This window comes from Furipterus horrens, unplaced genomic scaffold (genome assembly GCF_987537825.1).
Source record: "Furipterus horrens unplaced genomic scaffold, mFurHor1.1.pri manual_scaffold_4, whole genome shotgun sequence".
NCBI classification, from domain to species: Eukaryota; Metazoa; Chordata; class Mammalia; order Chiroptera; family Furipteridae; genus Furipterus; species Furipterus horrens.
This window is the reverse complement of record NW_028327174.1, coordinates 8,107,920-8,131,513: the sequence shown is the minus strand read 5'-3', so window position 1 is coordinate 8,131,513 and position 23,594 is coordinate 8,107,920. Positions and strand designations below refer to the sequence as shown.

The window sequence follows — 23,594 nt, the reverse complement described above, 5'->3', positions numbered from 1 at the left end:
CGGACCTGGAATGTTACCTGCTTCAGCCCCTAGACCTGCTGAGGGGCCCAAAGTGTAGAGTCTTCCGTCCCGACATTTCTAAATGCAGCACCAGGGCAGAGGAGACCCTGCTGAGGCCTCAGCACCTTAAAGCTTAGAAAGCCAGGGACACTGGGCTGGCAAGAGGGGCCAAGGAGGGTCAGAGAGCACCTGGGGACAGACATCAATGTCTGACATTGGCTGGGAGCTTGGGAGAACTGAGGGCTAAGCGGCTTTTGCAGGATAGGCTGAGCAAGGTCTTGACCAAGCCCCAGGAGGGAGTCAGGAAGTGGATGCTCTGATAGGAGTCATTGCAGGTGACCATACCAGAGGTATGGAAGCTATAGGTCTGGGATTCCTTTCCCAGGGGCCCCTTCACCCCAAAATGCGCCCAAGCCCCTGGGTCCTCCCTTCATGGCACCTTTGCCCTGACCAAGTCCCCATCAGGGGGTTGCTTTCATGACAGGCATTGGGCAAGGATGAGAGTAGGCAGGAAACACCCCCACCTCGGGGACCCTGTCCTACCAGCCTTGGGGAGCCATGCATAACAAGGGACCAGAGTGTCTGAATGCCCAGAACCCAGAATTATGTGCCAAGAGCGTTGTGCATCTCTGGGTCAGGCCTCAGAATCCTCTGTGTCTCCCCACCCTGGCTAGACTGTGCACTCACCGGGGGCAGGGTCTGTGTCTGATTCCCCCCAGCTCTCCCAGGGCCTGGCGCAGACTGTGTGCACTCGGTGAGGTGGATGAATAACTGAGCAGCTGCACAGGTCGGGGTGCAGACGAGAGTGAGAGACAGTGAGGGAGGAAGAAGAAGGGGCAAAGACGAGGGAGAGTCCTAGAGAAATGAGAATATTTAAGGAGGTTGGGATGATTCTAGAATGTCCAGAAGATTCCAGAATGTTCCAGAAGTACTAGAATGTTGTGAAAGTTCTAGAAGCTTGTTACTCCAATGGGGTCCATGGAGTCAGGAGCATGAGTGCCACCCAGGAACTTATTAGAAGTGCAGAACCCTGGGCCCACTCCCTGCCTGCGGGATTAGAACCTGCGTTTTAGCAGGATCCCTAGGTGATTCCTGCGCACATTCAAGTTTGAAAATGGCTGGTATAAAAGGTAGGGAAAGTTCTAGAATATTTAGGTTAGACGACTTCTTAAAATATGTCCAAGAGAGGAGCGCAGTATAAACAGACTGGGAGGGGAGGAAAGAAGGGAAGAGCTACCCGGAAGGCCGGCCAATGCGCCTGTCTACAGAGGTGCAACCCAAGGCCCTGCGGGGGATGGGACCCGCACGGGCGCTGCCTTGCCGGGGGCACTAATCGTCCTCAGGCTTGATGAGGTGGCCACTGAAGGTGATGTAGGTGTCGACGTCGTCGCTGTAGATGGCGTTCTCACGCTCGCGCTTGAAGAGCCGCGCCCAGACGTGGTCGCCCGGCGCCAGGGCCAGCATCACGCTCTGGCTCTGCATGATGCTGCGGTCGCTGGGCTGCGCGTACAGGATGACGGCAGCCTCCTCGTTGTGCATGACGTGCACGTAGGTCTCCTTGAAGTTCCAGCTGTGCACGTTGAGGCTGAAGAAGTAGAGGCCACGCAGAGGGGCGACGAAGCGGCCCGCGGCCAGGTCAAAGTGCCCGTCTGGGTTGACGAAGACCGTGTCGAAGAGCAAGGGCTGGAAGCCCTCGCTGCTGTGCAGGGCCGTTTTGCGGCCCACAGAGAAGGCTGAGGAGCGGGTCTGGCACGGGCTGCCGGGGCCGCCCGCCTGCCCCTTGTCGCCCTTGGTGCCCTGCGGGCCTCGGTCTCCCCGGGGGCCCTCCTTGCCCAGCTTCCCAGGTGTGCCCAGCATGCCTCGGTCCCCTTTGTCACCTGTGGGAACAAGGGAGAAGTCAGGGCAGGTACCTGAGCCCCCGGGCTTAACAAAGGGGGGTACCTACACTTGTTTGCAGAGGGCTCTGCCCCTGTCCAGAGCAGAAGCCAGCATTTATTGAGCACCTACTACATGCCAGGTATCGCCTCCCTAAATGCCTCTCTAAAGAAGACACCATGCCTGTTTCTGCTCACGGAGAGGTTAACTGATCACCCAGGGTCACACAGCTCAGGAGCAGGAGAAATAGGACTCCAATGACACAGTGTGTCTCCACACCCACCTATTCCCCTCCCCCGAGCAGTGAAGGTCCCAGTGAAGGTCCAACTGTGGGTTGCGGGAGGCCAGGCCCAGCACCCCCTTCCCCCTGCTTCACTCAGCCACACTCCAGTGGGGATGCGGGGACGGCAGGTGCACTTTGCATTTCCAACCCAGGGAAGGAACCAGGGAAAATACCTCTGCCCACCTGGAGGGCAATGCCCGGGTTAGGAGCCAGACAGCCCTTGGCTGCCATTATACCCCACTGTGTGACCAGGGTCGTGCCCACCTCACAGGGGTGTCTGTGAGCTCTCAACAAAATGCCGCGTGGGAAAGCGCGCTGCAAATGCTGCAGATACGAAGCAGGACAGTTCACCCAGCGCTGGCTGCTTGGTCCACCTCCAGCTGCCCTGGGGTCTGGCAGCAACCACCCTGATCCCCAGGCAGACACCCCTTTGCTCAGCCCTTGTTCCAGGCTGACCTTCAACATGAGAAGCAGGTGGCCACCTATGTCTTGAGGGACCTGATCCCAAATATTTCCCTGCTGCCTGTCACAGAGCCGGAAACGGTACCACGAGCTGCAGCCGTTTGAGTGAACAACACCACCCTGTGTTTTCCTGGGTCCCCTGTGACCATGGCAATACAGGAAGGAGTGGAGGAAGGAGCCAAAAGGAGGACACACGCCCTTGGAGGAGAAGCCTAAGGAGAAGGGGTGAGGGGGGTCGCAGCTCTGCTGAGGTCTGGCTCAATGGACTCATTGGAGAATTAGCCGCCCCAGCATGTGCACCGCACTTTACAGTTTGCAGACTACTTGGGGGAGGAGGTGAAGGGTAGTTATAGGAGCGGGTCACCTTCTCCTTTTTACAAACGAGGCAGGAGCCCAGGGAGGGAGAGACCAGCCCGACCCACACAGCAGGGTAGTTGAAGATCTGAGGCTTGGACCTGGGGCTCCTGATGCCGGCCGGGTGCCGTCTGCGACAGTGGGCTGCCCACTCACCCCAGTGAGCAGCTAAGCCTGGCCCAGGAGCAGTGACATGGGGTTTGTGGGGAGGACAGTGTGGGAGAGTTATCGTCTGCAACCAGGCACCCGCCAACCTTACATAGAGGCTCTGTGAGCCTTGGGGAAGCTGTGATTTATGAGATGGTAGGGAAAGGGGAGTGAGGAAGGCAGGTGTCTTCACTTAGGAAATCCGAAGGCAGGAAGGTCTCAGACACCAGCCCACACCTGGCTGTGGGGTGGAGTGGCCCTGTGGAGACCCTAGGGACAGATCCTGACTCTGCCCGATAACTGTGCGACCCCAGGAGAGCTCCTCCCCTCTCGGAGGCTCAGTTTCCCCATCTGCAAAGTGGGAGGGAGGAATGACAAAGGACCAACCCTGGGGTTGCTGTGAGAAAAAATGGAGGTGAAAGATGTTGAGGGCCTGACCCTAGCCCCCGCAGAGCACAGTCCTCAATCAGACACACAAGTAGCTTCCTTCAGGCCTGACTTAGAGGAGAAGGAGCCAGCGCTCACCCTCATGGCCCTAGTGGCCTTCTGCGGATCTCCCTGCTTCTACCCTTTCCCCTGCCATCTATTCTCCACAGGACTTTAGAGGGACCCATTTGAAACCAAAGTCAGATCAGGTCTCTCCCCTGTTCCCCATCTCACTCATCTTAATTTCAGCTCCTTCCCTTGCCCCTGTTCCTTAAAAACCCCAGGCCCACTTCTACCCCAGGGCTTTTGCACCTGCTGTTCTCACTGCCTGGAATGCTCTTCCCCAGATACACATAGCTTCTCCCTCACCTTTTCAGCGACAACTGACCACCCTGTTTGATAAGCAACCTGCACCCCCAATGTCCCTTACCCTGCCCCATCTTGTCATTTCCATGGCATTTATCACCACCAAACATTGTCTCATTAACTTGGGTAGTATGCTTATTTCTGTCTGCCTCCCCCACTAGAATGGAAACTCAATGGCAGTAGGTATCTCAGTCTTATTTGTTCATGCTCCAGCCCCAGAATTCAGAACAGTCCTGACACATAGTAGGTACTCAATTAATGTGTGCATGAAAAGAAGGGTCTGGAACAATTTTGTGTCCTGGTTTCTCCTGCTTCCTCCACCTCACTTCCCCAGGCCCGGAAGAGGCCCCGTGCCCTCCCTGTCCCCAATTAGGCCAGTCCAACATGAGCCACGTGTGGGTACTCACCCTTCAGGATGGTAATGTTAATGTAGGGCCTGACCTCAGGCAACACATACGGAAGGGTGGACGGAGAGACTGAGGACACATCGGCAGGGGCCAGGTGGTCCTCGGAGTCAGAGTCAGAGTCACAGCACCATCGGCAGCGCCCAGGGAGATTGGAGGCCACAGCTTCCCCAGAGGTGGGCTCTTCCGTGGGGACCCCAAACACCAAGAGAGGGAGCAGGAGCACTGCCCAGAGGACGTCTAGGGCAGCTATCCCCATGGTGACCTGAAGCAGGGAAGGAGGAAAGGAAGTATAGCTTACCATGTCCACTGTGCCCATGCCCAGCGTGGGTGCTGCCACCCACAGCAGGTGCAGTCCAGACAGAACTCGGGGAGGGAGCATCCATGACCCCATTTAACAGACAAGAACACTGAGGTCTACACAGGCAAGCACGTTTTTCAAGGTCACACAGACTTGTGGCAGGGTAGGGCCTGCAGGCTAAGTCTCCCAGAAGCAGCCCAGTCCCCAGAGGCTCTGCCCCATAAGGGCCCCAAAGGAGGAAGCCCCTCTAAAAAGAACCACAGCCAAGAGCAAAGAAGGCTCCCTGTAGGGGCGGGGTGGGAGTGGGGGTAGGGTGAGGGAAGGAGCTCCTGCTGCCCCTGTGTTATAACCACTGAGATTGTAAAATGCTCTTCCCACCCTCCCACCTCCCTCTGGCTTATTTTCTTGCCATGGACAGGTCAGAGGGCCTTTGGGACCAACGCAAACACAGGCTTGCTCTGTGGGAGAGGGGACACGAGGCTGAGCGCAGGGTCTGGGGCAGGAACACAACGGTCCTGATGAAGGAGCTGGGAAAGGTCATTTGTTCTAGCAGACAGGTAGCAACTTCCATCAGAGAAAACGCACACACGCACGGGGTTCTGCGTGCTGCTGGTGTTATTACATAGTTGAGCAGTCAGGAGTAGGTATGCTGAGTCACAGGCTGCAGGCCACCGCTGACCTCACACAGTGCCTTTGTGCAAGGGTAGAGGAAGGCGCTCCTGGGGAGGGACAAATTAGAAACAAAAGAGAATGCGCCCGCTGAGAGCGTGGGACTTGGCAAGGCAGGTGTCAGCCTACCTCCTCTTGGCATCATTGTGCAGTTGGCAACCTACAGGGTAACTTTACACAGAAGCCCTGCAGGGGAGCCTCAGGAGAGTTGGGTCATTGGGAAGCAGTTGTGTCAATCATACGAGATCTGCCAATCAGCTGCCAAGGTGGTAAATTGGAATTAAGAGGGAGGACTAAGCCATCTGGAAAATTCAAAAGGATCAGAGAAGCACAAGGGTTTATGAGAATCTGTTTTGGCCTTGGCCATAAAGAAGGGATCCGGAGTTCCTGGAGAGGGGCAGGAAGTAGCCTGGACACCAGCCACTGAAGGCAGGCAGGGGCTGGGTGGGCAGGAAGCCCGGCAAGAGCCTTTGAGGTGGTGGCAGCCTTTGGGGGCTGGCGCCGAGTTACCGAGTTATCGCAGGATCAGAAACTCCGCTTCTGAAACTAGACTGGTTTTTTACACTTCTGGCGTTTCTTTGTTTATTTCCTTTTTGTTCTTCTTTAACATTTAGTACAATTCAAAAATATTTTTCTCTGGTTAATACGTGTAGGGGAGGTAAAATTATTATTTTAAATGCCACCCTATCTCTGCTGAGCACTGTGGTAAGAGCTAGATAGTAAAGGGGCAGAAGCCCTCCCCTGAACACCTCCCCCTCCCTGGGGCTAGTGAGGAGCAGAAGGGGGGCGGTGCCAGGCAGCTTCCCAAGCCATCACCCCTCCTGGAGGTGACCATTCCCCAGCTCCTCTCTCCATACCCTGGTCCACTTTCCCAATTCTGCTCAATAAGGTCAGATCCTCACAGATCAACACCCTCCCTGTCCAAGATTGTTATCCTCGCCTTTTCTTTGTAAATTATACATCCCAGTGGTTTTGAGAAAAGCAAAAATCCCTTCTTTTTCCTGGCCAGATGTGGCTTTGTGGGAAAAGGTGAGGCCTTGGAGTCAGACTCGAAGTGCCAGGACGGTTTACAAGCTGTGGGACCTAGGGCTGGCGGCTTGACCCTCTGGGCTTCCAGCTCCTCCGCATTCACAAGGACATGGGACCACCCCTTCCTCCCCGGCGGTCTGGGAGGATACACAAGCAATACAAAGTGTGTTCCTTCCACGCCCAGCGCAACCTCGTCCCAGTGCCTGCCCAGGTCAGTGCAAGGAAGAGCAGAACTTCTCCCGGAGGATGGGCTCAGTTTGGGGACCTTTCTGTTGGCCCCAGCTAGGTCACAGTCACAAGTTCTGAGGTGTGAACTGTGACCTGGGGGACAGGAAGCAGGAAGCAAGGCAGACTTTAACAAAAGTAGTAGTAACGACAGCCAGGATCACTAACTGACCATGGGGGAGGGTGCCAGGCAAAGGAGCCCAAAGGACCAGGCCATTAGGAGTGGTTAAAGGGTCCCTGCTGCCTCCACTCAGGAGCTAGGGTCCCTTTGGGGTCAGGGGAAGGGCCAGGCACTGCTGAGTGCCCCAGCAGGGGTGGAGGGCACAAGCCAGGAGCGGCACAGGGCAGCCCCGCACCAGGAGCTAAGGTCCTAGTCACAGGAGGGAACGGAGAGCCTGGAGGGGCTAGCCACAGGACAGCGCCGGGCCAGAGACAATCCAGGAAGAGGAAGGAGAAATGGAATTCCAGGCTCTGACCCCAACCTCCTCCTCGGTGGGCGGGCGGTGGGCGCCCAGCCCCGCCTTGGGACGTGCAGGACCTCCATCACTCACCCTGAGTCCTGCAGCCTTGCCCAGCGGCTCCCGGACCCCGGGCCTCGGGTCAGCCTCTGGCTCCTATGCCCATGTCTGCAGCAATCACTCGTTGGCGGCCCAGACCCCCAGGCCCAGCTGAGGAGGGCGGGAGTAAGGGACGGAGGCAGGGCGACAGGGAGGAGAGAGGGAGGGTGGGCGGAGGGAGAGGGCTGAGCTGGCTTCCCACTTGCCCTCCTCCTGGCTCCCTCCCATCCAGCCGTTGGGTTCTGGCAAAATGAAGAGTGCTCTGGGTTTCCTTCGCTTAACTCTTTGGTGGTCCGGTGGGGTCTTGTTGGATTCAGAGGCCCGATAAAGTCAGAGCCAGAAGGGATCTGAGGCCCCGATGTGCTGGCAGGGAAATTGAGGAGGGGGAGGGGCAGGAGCCCCTCTTAAGTTGCTCTGGAAGGGGGAACAGCTATGGAATCCTGCTGCCAGGGGGGCTCCAGTTTAAGCTGGAGTGGAGAGGGCACCAGCTCCAGCCCAGCAGCCTCAGGTTCAAATCCTGGTACTACCAGCCACTAGTTAGTGACGGCCTGGGTGTCTGTAGAACTCCACTCCCCAGCCCCAGCCCTGCCAGACACAGGGGAGGCGTGATCAAGGTTTGCTGAGTGAAGATGTCACCTGCTGGGGTATCAGCCAGAACAAGTCCCCACCCCAATGGATGCCAAAGTCCTTCTCCTCTGCTCCGAAGCTTGCCATGATTGATTCATTCTCCTGGCCTGCTAGAGCCCCTGCTCCTGGGGAAATGGCCCCCAGAAGTTCACAGGAGGGCAGCCTACATAGTGTGCCTGCCTCAGCTTCCTTCTGGTTAGGCTGCAGGAGGTTTAGAAAGGCTGTGCCCTGATTCTCTGCAGCCAGAGAACCCCATGCAAAGACAATGTCCCCTGCCCTCCTGCACCCTCTCATTCTGCACTTGGTGAGTACTTGCCGCCCTGGGCAGGCCTCGTCTGTGCAGGGGCTCCTGGTACCCAAAGGGTCTTCACATCCATTATTTCAACGATTCCCATCACAGCCTTGGAAAAGGGAGCTGATGTGACTTGGCCAAGGTCACACAGCTAGTGAAGAGGAAGTGCAACCCTACAGAGTGGAAGTGCTCTCCATCTCACCGGAGTTCCCGCGACGGCACAACGGGCACCTGGGAAGAGAGAGGTAGTGACATTATCACCCTCAGGATGTGCAGGAGTGCAGAGATCTTAGGGGGATTTACTGAAATCTGGGGTTTGGGCCCCTAAACCGATCTGGTCCCCACTCACAGATAGGCATGGTTGTGGAGGATGGAAGAGCCACTGGGCTGTGTCCTTGACAAGCTGTCATCTCTGGGCCTGTTGTCCTATTAGTCTGGGAGACAATCAAACAGCAGACTATCCAGGCCTGAAAGGACCCTTAGAAATGATCTAATCCAATTCCTTAATCTGTCCCACAGGGACAAGCCTCTGTCTCCAGGTCACACAGCTGACAGGAGTCCAAGCTGGAACGAGAGCCGGACTCTCCCAAAGCCTGGCTTTGTGCTGTTTCTCCCTCCCAAGCCCACTTTGAGCCCCCCAGGCCTATTCAGGGGCCCAAGGGGGCCCAAAGGAAAGCAGATGGAAGGACTCTGGCTGCTGGGAAAACTGCCAGGTCCACACTGGCTGTGGCCTCTGTGTGGCCCTGCCCCGGGCGGCACTCCCAGGGCCCACAGCCAGGGCTGCAGAGGGAAGGAGCCAAGGGGAGCCACCCTCTCACCCCACCCCCACCTCCTCTCTGCTGCCACCAGGGAAAGAGCCTAGTCAGCAGCCCAGAGCAGGAGACAGCTGGCTGTCTCTGAGCGCTCTGGCTTGGAAAGCCTGGCATCTGAGAAAGGGGGGATGGGAAGGAAAAACGCATGGGGGGGTGGGGAGAAGCAGGATAGGGACACAGGAATGATTTGGTCAGGGCCTCTTATTTGCCAGCACTGGGCTCCATGCCCACTCAACTGCCCCTCTGCAGGGAAGGCTGCTCATCCCACTTAATGGGTGAGGAGGTTGACCCCTGGAAAGGAGTCTGACTCTCCAGGGTCTAAGGCCAGCTCCTTTGGCCCCAGCCACATCGATGCTCCAGGAAAAGGGCCCCTTGTCCCCCTCGGTGCAGGGCAGTTGGCTGGGGACAGGGCAGACAAGAGCGCAGAAATATTCTAATGTAATATTTTTCCTCCCACGGGCACGCACACCATACCTAAACCCCCTCCATTTGTGCATCACCCCTGGGTCTCCAAACCATTCCAAGGATCTCCCCAGCAGGCCAGGTAGCTTGGAAAGAGAGCTCCAGCCCTGGGGCACACAAAGCTTCGTGATGTCTCAGCTCCATCGCCTTCCCTGTGTGTGACCTTGGGCATGTCTCCCTACTTCTGGGCATGAGGGAAGTGAGGAAGCCAAGGCCACTGGAAAAGACTGGTGGGACGCCCAGTGGGTGCTTCTCAGTTAAACCCTGGATGTGGTGAGGGACCGAGCCCATTCTGCTCACGCACACAGATGTGGAAAGTGAAGTATAGACTCACTAACCCAGCTCCTAGAAACATTCATCTTCCAGGCCAAGGTTGGGAGAAGGTATAAAAATTGTGACATTTTAGTCAGTGCTGACAAAGCCACGGGAATCCTGCGTGTATTTAAGAAATTAAACGTGTGCCTGTCCAAAAAGGAGAGAGATCCAGATGATTCCTGGAATCAGATACGCCAGTTGTGACCGGGCAAGTCAGTGATCCAGCTGTTCAAGGACAGTAACCAGTTAAGAAACTAAACAAAGGGAACCGTGAGCGCCACCAAGTGGGGAGAGAACGGTCGCGTCTGACGGCCTGGGATGCTCCCATCCAACCTGGCACCCACCGCATCCCACCGGTGCCATCCCCTTCTTAGGGAGCTGTAGGCGAGGGTACTGAGACTGGGGCGCCCATCCCTCACTTGCTCTTCCAAACTCCACTCCCCGCAAAGTGGGCAGAGGGTCCAGTGGGACCCTGCCTCTCGCATAAGCTTCCTATTGCTTCTGAGCCCCTCCTTTGACTAGCTGGGTGGACTTCACTCTCTGGACTCAGTTTCTCCATCCTGGGCTTTCTGCAACCCATGACTGATCGACCCAAAATGTGTTAAACCGAACTGGGTGATTTATCCCACTTTACAGAAGAGGAAACTGAATCCCCAAGAGGCCCAAAGAAGGGAAAAGCCAGCGCAATCCCAGGCCCTCTGGATCCTGTTAATTGTTACAGAGCGGGAAACTGAGGCTCGGGGAAACAGGAGCCGCAACTGGCTCCCTCCCTACGGCCGATTAGTGGCAGCGCCTATCTCCCCTCATTCTCTCGGCAGAATTAAGAGGAGTGACACCTCTAGCCCAGGCCCCGGGAGCCCCTCCATCACCACCCACTCCATTCTCAAGCACTGGGGAAAGACAGCCGCCGTTCGTGGCCAAGCTCAGCACCGCTCAGTTCTCGGCTAATCCCAACCCGTCAGTGCAAAAACCTAGCAGAGTCTCTGTTCCGGCTTCCGAGCCTCTCTCCGGACAGCGAGACGCACACGAGCGAGGGAGGAACAGCTGGGGCGCAGGGGAGGGGCCTTCGCGCTTCCAGCGCGGAGCTGAGCCGAACAGAACCGAACAAAACCGAGCTTGACCGAGTAGAACCCAGTGTTGCCGAGTGTTGCCGAGGCTAACCGAACAGAGCCGAACCCAGTGCGTCTGACCGAACATTGCCGAGTTTGACCGAACGCACCCGAGTGTGTTTGAATAGAGCCGAGTCCGCCCGAATGAAGCTGCGAGGTGATGGAGGTTTCTGGCGCCCCCTGCGGGACACAGAGCACAGGATCCTGCGACAGTCCTGTTAGATGGGGATGTGGAGCCCATTTTATGGATGAGGAAAGTGAGGATCCAGGAGGTTCCCAGGCTAACCCAAAGGCACTCAGATCTAAGAAGTGGTGGCGCTGGGGTTAGAACCTGACTGTGAGGCTGAGAGCTCACTTGCCACTGTAATGTGTATCGTGTTTGCTCTGTCCTCCTCATAATCGCTCCCGTTTTATTATGATGGCCAGAGAGGAGAGGCCCGCCCTGTGTGAAGAGCAGACAGAACCCCCTCTTCTTACAGATGGAGAAACCAAACAGGCTCTGGGCTTGTTGACCAAGAGCAACGAGGCCAGCAGTTCCCATGTGCAAATATTGACATATTTCCTGCTCATTAAAGCAGAAAGCAGGACAGAGTGGCCACGTCCCACTGTGGGCCCCATATTCTCCACCTTTATAAGATGGCCATAGAGGACATGGACTCCTGGCTCCTACAGGCTGTGTCCCTAGAAGCCTGAGCCATGACCTGAGGTGTCTGGGACCCTGGAGAATGCCAAGTGGGGCTTGTGTACTTTTTCTGAGCCTGGTCTTGCTCTCCACACTCACACACGTGCATGAGTGGGTGCCTGTCATTCACCCCTGTGTGCATACTGCCCTGGCCCGCCAAGGCTGCAGGGCTTGCTGGAGAGTGGCTAGGCCTGCAGGTGGTGGCTGAGGTGCCATAGGGCCTGGGCTGCCCCTCGTGCGTGCTAGATCTTGCCTGAGGACATTGCCTGCCACTGCCCAGGGGCCACCAAGGAACTGGCCCCAGTGGTCTCAGAGCTCTCTCCACCCCCAGCATCACTCCTGACACCCCAACCCTCATTTCTGTAGTTTTAAAAAACTATAGACACTGATCTGGGGGCTAGGAAAACAGGGTTTCTTCTAGCTCTAGTGCCGTGACCCTGGGCAAGTCACATGACCTGTGCAGGCCTCGCTGTCCTCAGCTGTTAAATGAATATCAGCGCTATTCTCAGTGCCTTGAACACCTCCCACACCTCCTTCCCTGTGCACAAACTCCAGTTCCTTCTTTACACCCAGCTGGACTGTCACCCCTCCTGAGAAGCCCGCCACCCCCCACCCATGGATGGGCCCTTGCTTCTGCCTAAAGCATTTCTCACATTTACTTAGCACATGGCACCTACCATGCACCAGGCACTGTTCTGAGCTGTTTATAAATATTACCTCATTTAAACCTCCTAACAATAGAAACATCTGCTCTTATCCTCATTTCAGAGAAGAGGAAACTGAGGCACAGAAAGTTTAATGAAATGGCTCAAGGTCAAACAAGCAGTGAATGGATGAGCTGGGATTCAAGCTCAGGCAATTCCAGAGTTGGGGGCCGGGGGCTTGAGAACTGTCTCTCTTTCTCTCTCTTATCTTGGTTCCTGAAAGACGAGCCTTGCATTTCTCTGCTTTCAGCTTGCTGCACTTGTCAGCTGCCCAATAAACACCGTTGAAGGAAGGCATGAACGAGTTGGTCCGTCGGGGCCCCGAAGAGCCAGGAGCAGAGGGGCCATTGCCGGTGGGGAACTGCATTAGTTTGCAAAGGCTGCCGTAACCAAGCACCACAGACTAGGTGGCTTAAGGAACAGAAATTTCTTTTCTCTCAGTTCCAGAGGCTGGAAGTCCAAGATCAAGGTGTCAGGCAGGGCTGCTTCCTTCTGAGAGCCGTTCCAGGCCTCCCTTCCAGCGTCTGGTGGTTTGCAGGCAATCTTTGGTGTTCCTTGGCTTGTAGAAGCATTGTCCCTGTGATTTCCCTGTGCACAGGCCAGTGTCCAAATCTTGCCAGAGAACACCGGTCCTATTGGATTAGGGCGCACCCTCCTGCAGTATGACCTCATCGTACCCACTTCTGTCTGCAGCCTTGTGACTCCAGCCGCCTTTGAAGTTTATTTCCAAATAAGGTCACATCCCAGGTACTGGAGGCTAGGAATTCAACATAGGAGTTGGGGTTTGGGCACAATTCAACCCTCAACAGGAATGAACCTTCTAGGAGGTCCAGTCTGACACTGTCTCTATCCCTGAATTGCATTCCCCCAGCCTCCAGGCCTTAGTGCAGGCAGGTCCCTCCGCCTGGCACACTGCCTCCCAACGCTTACCATAGTTATGCTCCCCCAGAACAAACCTCACTTCCTTCACTGGATAGTGATACCTTTACTTGTGTGGCTGCCTGTGAGTGCCCAGCCCTCCCAGCTTCGGGTCCCATGACTTATAGGGGATGCATTTCCCTCACAGCCTTCCAGTAGATGCACCGTGAGTCTCACCAGGGTCTGCCTGTGACAGGGGAGCACCCTGAGATCTCGGCAGAACCGTGGCCCTGCGCAGCTCCTGGGAGAGCCCCTCACGTTACAGCCCATGGTCCTTGCGCTTTTAGAATGTTTTCTTCTGTGTCTGTGGAGCCCCGGCTGCTCCCTTACCAGGGGACAGTGACCTCTGTCTCTCCAACCCCTTGTAGGTGAGGATGGCCTGAAGCCACCCCCTTCTGCAGGGCCTACGGACCCCCAGCTCCTCTCCTCTCATGCTGACGCTGATGCATGAAGTCCAGTCCAGAACATGGTGGCCATAGGCTGTTGCCTGGCAACCACCTCTGAGAGACAGGTTCAAGGGAAGGTCTTGGGTCTGAGCAAGTTGGCTGTCTGGAGAAGAAGAGTCATGAAGGGAGGGTCATCGCCAGTCCTTCCTGTGCCTCGGCCTCACAACCCCAGAGCCTCCCATCCCCCACCAGTCCTTGCGGTTCTCATAACCCACAGATTCTAGCCCCAAACCTCCATACAAGTTCCTTTTGTCGCCTTGCTCCTCCCCACTTCCTGTTTATTCAGAGTCACCACCTTTTTTTAACAAATCCAGAGACGACTAGAGTCACAATGTGAAAATCGCCCCCTGGGGTTGTGAAATGGAATTCTCCTTATTCTTTCATTTATTCCAAATACTCACAGGAAGGGCCCGCAGTGCTGCCAGGCCCTGGCAACAGAGACGCATCAGGAAGAGTCCCTGCCTGGAGGGGCAAGGCTAGAGGGACACACACACACACACACACACACACACACACAGGTACACACGCGTGCACACAGCATGCAGACAGTGGCACACGATGTTGTAGGGAACTTTGGGGGCTGTGGGTCCAGTAGCAGGAGGGGGAACCCTGGCCCAGGCATCACTCCCACACAGCCCTCAGCAAACCCCTGGTTACAGCTGAGATGCCCTGAGCACCTACTATGCGCCTGACTGTATGTACTTCCGTTCCCCAGCCTGCTATCCCTGCTGCCTGCCTGCCTCTCTTTGCCATCGTAGTCTGTCCCCACCCAACTCTTACCCCATTGGTAAGGCCAGACTGTTCATCACAGAGTTCTTCCTTCTCTCTGGTTGGAAGGACGGTCACATGACCCACACCTGGCCAAGCATGGCACTCTACCACTGTGTCTTCGGTTATTGTCGCAAGGGATCACCACGTGACCTAGTTGGAACCAATGAGCTTCCTTCCATGAGATTTGAGGTTTGGACACAGGAAGAGAGTGTATCTACTGCTTTTGCATCAAGGTCTGTAACATTGTAGGTTGAGGCCTGTCGAGGGGCCTCCTCTGTGTTCCTTGGAGGGCCAGGACTCTGGGAGGCCTGGGCATGATGCAGAGCTGAGGGATGGATACAGGGAGCGTCCTGATGGGAATGGATGCCCATACATACACACACCCCTTGGCAAAGAATCAGCGCAGGCGGTGGCCGTTGTCATGTGACACCATCTTTATTGACTAGAGCTAGGGGCAGAAGCAGCAAAGGATTTCCCTAAGGGGTCCCCCAGCCGCCCTTGCAGAACAGGATCACCTGCCCCAGGAATCAAGAAGGCAGGGCTGGCCAGGGAATGCTGGAATGTGAGGGGGCCCTCTTTACTTGGACCCCCAGATCCCCTAAGGGGGTTGTACATTCCCCTAAGTCCTGCCTCCATGATCGTTGGCCTCTGACCCCCAAGTCCACCTTTGTCGTATCCTCACCCCCAAGGGCCAGATACAGAGAGGTTGTAGGATGAAGGAGAAGGGGGTGTAGCCAAACCTGGCAGGGGGGCCACCTCCACTTTATAATCTGCTACACCCCAATCCCACCCATTACAATGTGCATGGCAGTTTACTTGGCATGACCCATCTTTCTCCCCAAATCCCAGGAGCCAAGCAAGCTGGGACAACCACATCCATTTTACGACCGGAAACTTAGGCCCAGAGAGGTCAAGGCTAGCCAGGACCTGGAGGTGTGTTGAAGATGTGGGTCTCCCAAGCTGTGGTTTGTGTGCTTTCTCCAAGGACCCCTCCTCGCCCTCTGCAGAGTGGAGGGTTAGGAGGTTTACCCAGAGGGACCATCCTCCCCAGGGCCAGGCTCCCTGTGGCTCTCAGCAGTCACCTCTCCGGGGGAGTCCTGGCTGGTCCAGGCCCCGCCGTGGACAGTGGCCTCTCCCTGTGGTCCCATTTTTTGTCTTGCTTTCCCTGGAATTTTCTAATCTGCAGCCCTGGGAGATCCAGGGGGCAATGGGCCTGCTCACAACCGGCCAGGCCTTGCTTCTTGGCGCAGCCACCAAGTCGCAGCCCTGACGGGCCTTCAAGGGGGCGGGCCCTGCGCCTTTCACACCATTTGCTTTCCTGCCCTGATGGCATTGTTTCCTTGAGACTGGCATTGGGCCATGTGGCTTCATTGATGCAGCAACTGAGCTCAGTCCAAACGCTCCAAGAACAGCTCCAAGGTCATGGAACAGATCTGTGCTCATCCTTCTCCCTCTTCTTCCTCCCCCCTCTCAGCACTGCCTAGACCCTCTGCCCTTCTGTGCCAGTCCATCTGGGTCAGACCCTGCCTTGGTCACTGAGAGGGGAGGAACAGGGACGATTTCTCCTCTGAGGAGGTTCCCAGAGTTCTCAAAGACGCAGAGACCCCCCAGAGACACAAGATACACAGTGAGCTGCTCTGGGGATTGGTAGGCTGCCCTCAGCAGGGGCTGAGCTAGGCTTCGGGTGGCCTAAGCTTATGCATTTTGGGATCCCTCTTTAAGAAAAGAAATACAAAATTTACAAGTACAAAATTAGATACAGTCTCTAATGAGCCAAAGCAGTAAGGGACTGGGCAGCTGGATTTAATGAGCATCTTGGCAAACCCACCTCTGCTCCTCGTGTCCAGGAGCACAGGAGTCCTGGCCTGACCCTCTGAGCTAAGAGGGCCTGGAGGTTATTGGTTTGCTCAGCAGGTAAAGCCTGCAGCCCAGAGAGAAGAAAGAGCTGGCTGGAGGCCTTGCAGCAAGGAGGGCAGAGCTGGTAGAGCCCTGAGCAGTCTCGTACCCCTTCCCTCCAGGGGTAAGACTTTCTTCTGTACGGATCCTGGTCCAGCTCCCTGTGCACCTGGGCCCCAGTTGCTCTCCTATGAACCTGACTCTGAGCCCAGAAAATCCAGACCTTGGTTTATTCTCTGAGGGCCAAGATTCAAGCCAACCCACCAGGATGCTCCGAGTCCGAAGGGGACAGCCAGTCTGCACCTATCCCCTTCACCTGGGCCCCACTCCGGAGGGCTGGCCCAGCGGTAATGTCCCTTCAGTCTTCTCATCCAATTGCTCCCATCCCTGAGTCACAAAAGAGAACATGAGGCCCAGACATTGAGTCTCAGCAGCATTGGGATCTGAACATCCCAGCATGGGCCCCTGGCACCTTGGGTGGCATACCCCAGGCACACCCACAGCCTCTGCTCTATCCTGGGGCCACGCTGGCCCTCCACCGGCCCCTACACACAGCTGATGTGCAGTGTGCCCGACTTCTCCCTGGCAGAGAGCTCTTCGGGCAGGAACTTCTGTTCCCTGCTGGCCGCACGTCTGGGCAGCAGCTCCTGCCCGCTGGTGCCAGGCTGTGTGATCTGACTGACTCGGCCATTCCTCTTCTCTTCCCTCTGCTTCCCAGCCCCCTTCTCCCCACCCTCCTCCCCATCCTCCTCCTCCTCCTCCTCCTCCTCCTCCTCCTCTGTCTTCTCCGGAGGCCCAGCAGGCGGCTCCTGGCTCCGCACACGGCGGGAAGGCCGGAGCAAGACCCGGCGGAAGCCCTGCTTGAAGCGGTAGGAGAGGAAGCCGTAGAGGATGGGGTTGGCACAGCTGTTGGCGTAGGGCAGCGCCACCACCAGGAAGTAGAGGCCGAAGAAGGCAGGCTCCTCGGGCAGCGGGCACAGCACGTTGACGATATTGAGCACGTAGAAGGGCATCCAGCAGAGGACGAACAGCACCACCACGGCCACCACCATGCGCGTGACCCTGCGCTCAGAGCGCCGCCGGCGCTGGCACGAAGGCGCCCACACCCGCCGTCCGGCTGAGCGCATCTTGACCACAATGAGCAGGTAGCAGAGGCAGATGACCAGAAGCGGCCCAAAGAAACCCAGTGCAGCCGTGTAGATGATGAAGCCAGCTCGCCAGGCCGCTGCCGGCTCGGGCCACTGCATGTGGCAGGTGCTCATGCCCCGGGGCACACCCGAGAAGACCACCACGGGCAGCACCACCACAGCGGAGGCCACCCAGACAGCCGCGCTGACGGTGCGGGCCACGGGTGCCGTGCGCCAGCGGGCCGAGCGGGCAGGATGCACCACCGCCAGGTAGCGGTCCACACTCATGACCGTGAGGCAGAAGATGCTGGTGAACTGGTTGATGCCGTCCACTGCCATGACCAGGCGGCACATGAGGGAGCCGAAGGGCCAGTAGGACAGGGCGTTCTGCGCAGCCAGGAAGGGCAGCCCCAGCATGAAGAGCTCATCAGCCAGCGCCAGGTTGAGGATGTAGACGTTGGTGACTGACGAGCTGGCCATGTGCCGCAGGACCACGTAGATCACCAGCGAGTTGCCCAGCAGGCCCACCACACACACGGCCAGGTAGACCAGTGGGATTAGGACCCCACTGATGGCCAGCCCGGCCATGCTCGGGGCCGCAGACACATTTCCCAGGGTGGCCTCCAGGAGCCAGGCTGAGGAGGTGTTCCCAGGGTCCGAGGTGGTGGGCACCGATGAAGGGTAGCCAGGGGTGTCCATGGCTGGAGCGAAGGGCGGTCAGCAGTCAGCTATTGGCCTGGAGAGGGGAGAGGACACAGCCAGGTCATGTCAGAGGGTAGCTGTCTCTCAGCTTCCCTTCCCTCCTTCGTCACACCAGACCTGGGCTCGGCCAGAGTTGGACGTGCACCAGCTCCTTCACGACAGGGGCCAGCAAGGTAAGCCAGCAAGGGATGTCCACTTCTCTGATGAGGAAACTGAGTCTCAGAGAGGTAGAGTGACCACCCTGTATCATCATGGCTAAGGGATGCGGGCTTGCCTTGCTTCAAAGGGCAGGGACCAGCACTGACCTATGCCTCACTGTGCCCCGCCCCCCACCTGTGCACAGGGTGAGTGCTACACGAATGTCCACTGAAGGAATCAATGGATCATTCAATCGGCTGATGACAACCCCAAAGCCTTTCAAGTATTTCTGATGCCTATGCACTTGACACAGCAACCCAATGCAGTCATATTGTTTCATAAAACGACTCTTGTCCTTTCTACATATGATGGTCCCAGACAGCAGAGCCCCAAGTGGATCACCCACTGCTATACACTGAATGGGTCCCCTCAGAATTCATATACTGAAATCCTGACCCCCAGTGGGATGGCATTAGGAGGTGATTATGCCACGAGGGTGGAGCCATCATGAATGGGATTAGTGTCCTTATAAAGGGAGGCTCCAGAGAGCTCCCTTGCCCCTTCTGCCATGTGAGGGACACAGCAAAAATAACCATCTATGACCCAGGAAGCAGGCCCTCACCAGACACGAAGTCTGCCAACACATTGATCTTGGACTTCCAGCTCCAGAACTGTGAGATACATTTCTGTTGTTTATACATCTCCCAGGCTACAGTGACCTGTTACAGGAGCCCAAATGAACTAAGATACCACCAACAGGTCTCAGTCCTCTCATCTGAAAACACCGCTACATACCATAGGGTCCTTAACCTTGACCTTGGGTCTCTAGACAAACTTTAGGGCATTCATGACTCCCCCACCCCCACCCCCAAGACTCTTAAAGTTCAGAGCTTTTATCAGATTAAGAACCATGGGCTCAGGACTATTCCCTCCCCTGGGAATCAGAGCCCTTGAGGACCCTTCCCATTTGGCCCATCGCATTTTGCCCCTGCAGAGACCCTGCCCAAGATGACTGGCTATGAACCTGGGGTGTGGGTGACTGGGGCCCCTTCTCCCCCGAGAGGGAGACGTGGTGAGGAAATTCACAGCACACTGGAGGTAGGCCCAAGAACAGCCACCTCCCCCAGCACCAGCAAGCCTGGCTTCCCTAAGAGGACATTTCAGATGGGTCTTGATGTATCAGTGAGAGCAGCACCGCCAGCACAGTGGGAAGCAGCACCGCCATTTACTGTGTTAGCACCTTTCTTATCCCACCTCCCAGCTCGGTGAGGAGCTGGGACCCCTCCTGGCTCCCCGGCTAGACTCCACTCTCAGTAACTGTAGAGGCACTCTTACTCGGCTTTGAACCTGTCCCCTGTTTCCCAGCTGCCCCTCTGCAGCACGCAGATGAGTCAAAGGAACCAGAGTGGACAAATCTTAATGCAAAGGGAGGGTGAATGACTGATAGTGGAGGTTCAGGCCCCCTGGGAAAGGCCCCTGCCTCAGGATTCGCTAGCTCCCCCAGCAGGACTTCCCGGCTCTCCCCACCCTCCCCACCCTCTCCCCCCACCCCGCCAATATCCAATATCTTCCTGCCAGCTTAACACTGGGCCTGGATTGCCTCTAGTTTGAACCTGGGGTCCACATTTCCCTATCCGGACACCACTTTCCAGATGCAAAGCTCCTGGAAAGGGGAGGGGTCCCAACTCGGAGCAAACACCTCTGGGTGGGTGAGTATGCTTGTGCCCCAGGCTGGAAGGCCTGGGGCCCCCAAGGGTTCTGAGCACCAGGCAGGGCAGTGCCGACAATGGCAAAGAACCCCCTGGCTGTGGCTCCTCCTGAAGAGACCCCAGGCTGACTGGCTCCTGTCCCTGTCCCTGCTCCTCCAAGCTCAGGGAGAAACTCCCCAGCCTATGAAGCCACTCAGCACCCCGTTTCTCACTAGCTCCCCCCAAGCCTGGGACAATGTCACCAAGAGAGGGGCTCTCTGGACAGTGGGTTCATGCCGTCCTAACAGTGTTGCCAGCTCTTCAACACTGAGCCCCGTTGCCAGGTTCCAGGCTAAGTGGTGACCTGTGCACCCTACGGGTCTGATGAGGAAGGCTTTAGCGTCTGTCACTGGCAACACACAGACAGGGAACACAAGTGAGTCCCCATGCTCGGGTCACATAGCTATGAAGCGGCAGAGCTGGGAGGAGCCTCAAGACCATCCCCCAGCCACCTCTGCTTCCCAGGCTGGCAGGCTGGGGCCAGGCCTGGGGCAGGCGCTTGCCTCAGCATCGCGCCTGGTCAGGGCACCCAGCTGGCCTCCGGCTCTCAAACTATTAGGAGCATAGACCCAAATCCCCGTACTGACTCTTGGAGGCCTAGAAAGAGAATTTTGGATTCTTGAAACTGAGGCGTAGACTCAAAGGTTTGTAGACTCTGTGTCCTTGAATCAGAGAATATTAGAGTTCAGAAATCCTGGAATCAGCTCTTTTTAGACTCGGAATTGTGGGACCTGGGTCCTCAGAGTCCTGGCTCCTTGGCCATGGAGCCCTGCAACACGCATTCACCCACCTGGCCTCCCTGTGTGCAGATCCTCTTTGGAGCATCCCCTCCCAGTGGCCCATCCAGCTCAGTGATGGAGGGGGTGGGGAGCAGTGAGCTGGGCAAACGTGATTGCCAGGCTGCGGGGATGATGCCCCCCGGGAAGCTGGGAGTGCGCTCCGAGGACAGTCTCCCTCCTGCCTGGTCAGACACGTGTGCAGATCCTCTTTGGAGCATCCCCTCCCAGTGGCCCATCCAGCTCAGTGATGGAGGGGGTGGGGAGCAGTGAGCTGGGCAAACGTGATTGCCAGGCTGTGGGGATGATGCCCCCCGGGAAGCTGGGGGTGCGCTCCGAGGACAGTCTCCCTCCTGCCTGGTCACACACATGTGCACCCACACACACATGCACATGTACTAACACACAGTCCTGGTGGGAAGAGAGGGGACTCACCAGGCCCTGCCTTTGTACCAGGAATGAGCTCCCCGCAAAGTCCCTGCCCCCTCAAAAGACACCCTGCCCTCCACCCTTATCTGGGCCCATCTCCCCCGACAAAGGTCAAGGGGCCAGAGTGCCAAACTAGGGCAATAACAGCTCTCTGGCGGGCGCCGGTGGCAGCCAGACCTGCCATTTAGGTGCCGTCTTCCCTTTAAGGAGCTGGAATTCTGTGCATGATCTAGTTCCTCCTGGGGGAGGAGGCACTGTCCTCCCTGTCTGGTTTATCTTTGGCACAGCTAGTCTGGAAGCTGGGGGTGGATGCCTCAGAGGACAGAAGCCCAGAGGGGCTGAGCGGCTGCGCTGAGCCCCACAGCAGTTCAGGATGGCGCTTTCTGGGTTACCAGACACCCCAGCGGTTCCGCGGTGGTCTGCTCCCCACCCTCTGCCCTCTCGAGTGCTGGCTCTTGGGGGCAGGGACCCCAAGCCATTGATTGCTTTAATCTCAGCAGCTAGCACAGCACCCAGAACTTCATGAAACAGGAATAGACCAAGAAGTTCAGCAAGTAGAGCTCCGGGGTGGAGGCCTCAAACTTGCATGAGGAAAATCTTACACAGCCCGTGAAGGAGGGTTTTTAAGAGAGGCGGAAGTTGAGGCTCAGAGAGGTTCAGTAAGCTGCACAGGGCCTCTCAGCAGGTGGACGGGAGGTCAGAATTCAAACCCAGGTCACTCTGCCTTGAAACCATCAGTACCCTCTGGCCCTGCTGGCTTCCCTGAAGACATCGGGCTTAAAGGAGTCAGGCAGGGGTGGGACAGCCCTGGACGGGGCAGGCTGACGTGCCCTGGCGAACTGCCTTCTGCTTGCCCTTGGGTGCCTCAGGCCTTCCCCCAAGGGGCCCCAGATTGCGCTAGTCCATGTCGACAGAATTACTCCCACCCCAGGCCTGGGACCTGACCTACAGGAACATATCCCACAAGCCCTAGGTTGGGGCTTAGGCTCTGCCACTGAGTGATGATGCCAAACTGCTGTGTGACCTTGGGCAAGTCATTGCCTTCCTCCAGACCTCAGTTTTCTCCTATTAAATGAAGACACGTGTACCCACCTCACGGGGCTGTTGTGAAGATTACCTGGGAGCATGCGGAGCACCGTGTGCAGCACAGACAGGGACGCGGGAAAGCTGGCGTGGAAACCGAGCAACACAGTGCCTCTGGCTTCTTCCAGCTCTGACCCTCTGCTGTGCTGTGATTCTGAGCTTCTAGAATCGTGGTACAAAATGCCAAGATTAATGTCCCCCACCCCCACAACCCACCAAGAGGTCATGGGAAAGTCCCCTTCCTTTCTGGGCCTGCCTCCCTCTCCCAGCCACCAGCCCCAACCTCCCAAATTTATTCTGGACAGAGGGGGGTTGTTCCAGGATCCCACCCTCCAGGCCCCCACCCCAGGCCCAGCCTCCTTACCTGCCCGTGGGGTGAGGGACCCCCTCCTTGCTGCCAAGCTGGTTACCATTCTGCTGCCCCCTCTCCCTGCACAGTCTCCAGCTGCCCCCAGCGCACCACTTAGCCAGGGTCCGCACACAGGGCCCACTTGTAGATAGACCCCTTGCAGCCCGGGCCCCCTCCTAGGCCCTCGGTGGCCGCGTCTGCCTCTTCCATCTGGTCTCCAGCCCTGACTTCCCATTGGTGCCCGGTGCTTCACCCCTCATCTCCAGGACACGTCCTGGAGGGTAGGGTCACAGACAGGGGTCTGTAAGCCGGAGCCTGGGGTGAGGATGGAGGGAGAAGCCTCCCAAGGAAAGAAGGGAAATGGGGAACGGGAGACTATAAGGAGCCAATAGAGACAGAGGGAAAAGGGAGGTCGGTCGGAGGTGGAGAGAGAGGGAGAGAAGCGGGGGAGGACAGTGAGTGGGTGGAAAGCCAGAATGAGGGGGAGTGATGAGAAATGCGTGACAGGGAGGAGAAAAGGAGGAGGAGAGAGAGCTAGAGAAGAGGAGAGAGGAAGAGATGTGGCGAGAGAGCAGGGATAGAGATTGAGGAAGGAGGAAGGCGAAGGAGGGGGTGGCAGAGAGAGTGACAGAGAAAGATTGTGCCACAGATGGTGACATGGAGAGCCAGGGAAGGGGGGAGCAGGAGTGGGGGTGCGGGAGGGGCTGGGAGGAGGGGCCCAGGGGCCACAGAGCAGGTGTGAGTGAGGGAGGAGGGATGGCTAGTTAGGGGAGGAGGCTGTGGGGGGGGGGCTGTTACCAGGGAGATTTCAGCCACCCACGCTGGCCTTGGCTCCCATGGGGGGTTGGAGAGAAGAGTGTGGTGCTCAGGGAAGCTGGAGGCCGAGAGCCAGGGACCAGACGCCCCCCACCCCGGCCACCATGGCACCTGTCCGCTAGAGTGACAGCTGGGTCCCGAGACTAGGTGGGTGTGGGGTTGGGCAGTGGCCCCCAGGAGCACCGAGAGCATGGGGTGAGCACTGGAATGCTAGTCCGAAGTGCCGTTCACCAGCTAGAGGCTAGACACCTGCCGCACAGAAAGGCCAGGTGGGGGTCGTCTGTCCCAAGAGTG

At 57.2% G+C, this 23,594-nt stretch overlaps 2 protein-coding genes across 3 annotated transcripts; both read right to left on the bottom strand.

Annotated features, from left to right (window-relative positions):
• Positions 1-1,282: 1,282 nt before the first annotated feature.
• On the bottom strand, positions 1,283-7,210 carry C1QTNF6 (C1q and TNF related 6). The gene is made up of 3 exons (XM_090275333.1): positions 7,093-7,210; positions 4,321-4,582; positions 1,283-1,877 (listed from the first exon to the last, which is right to left on the bottom strand). The coding sequence occupies exons 2-3, from the start codon at positions 4,574-4,576 to the stop codon at positions 1,330-1,332; spliced, it is 804 nt and encodes a 267-aa protein (XP_090131459.1). The 5' UTR covers positions 4,577-4,582; positions 7,093-7,210; the 3' UTR covers positions 1,283-1,329.
• An 8,290-nt stretch (positions 7,211-15,500) lies between these two features.
• On the bottom strand, positions 15,501-23,143 carry SSTR3 (somatostatin receptor 3). Of its 2 annotated transcripts, none has more exons than XM_090275332.1 (3): positions 22,500-23,143; positions 22,145-22,297; positions 15,501-17,995 (listed from the first exon to the last, which is right to left on the bottom strand). In XM_090275332.1, the coding sequence occupies exon 3, from the start codon at positions 17,956-17,958 to the stop codon at positions 16,678-16,680; it is 1,281 nt and encodes a 426-aa protein (XP_090131458.1). In that variant the 5' UTR covers positions 17,959-17,995; positions 22,145-22,297; positions 22,500-23,143; the 3' UTR covers positions 15,501-16,677. The 2 variants fall into 2 exon arrangements, with proteins under 2 accessions (XP_090131458.1, XP_090131457.1); XM_090275331.1 differs by having other exon boundaries at positions 22,170-22,297.
• Between the last annotated feature and the right edge of the window lie 451 nt (positions 23,144-23,594).

Bases quoted from the DNA above. Each gene is read 5' to 3' on its own strand.
- C1QTNF6 (XM_090275333.1), bottom strand. From the start codon at position 4,576: ATGGGGATAGCTGCCCTAGACGTCCTCTGGGCAGTGCTCCTGCTCCCT. The intron at 1,878-4,320 runs GTGAGTACCCAC...TTGTTCCCACAG, and splicing joins TAACATTACCATCCTGAAGG to GTGACAAAGGGGACCGAGGC.
- SSTR3 (XM_090275332.1), bottom strand. From the start codon at position 17,958: ATGGACACCCCTGGCTACCCTTCATCGGTGCCCACCACCTCGGACCCT.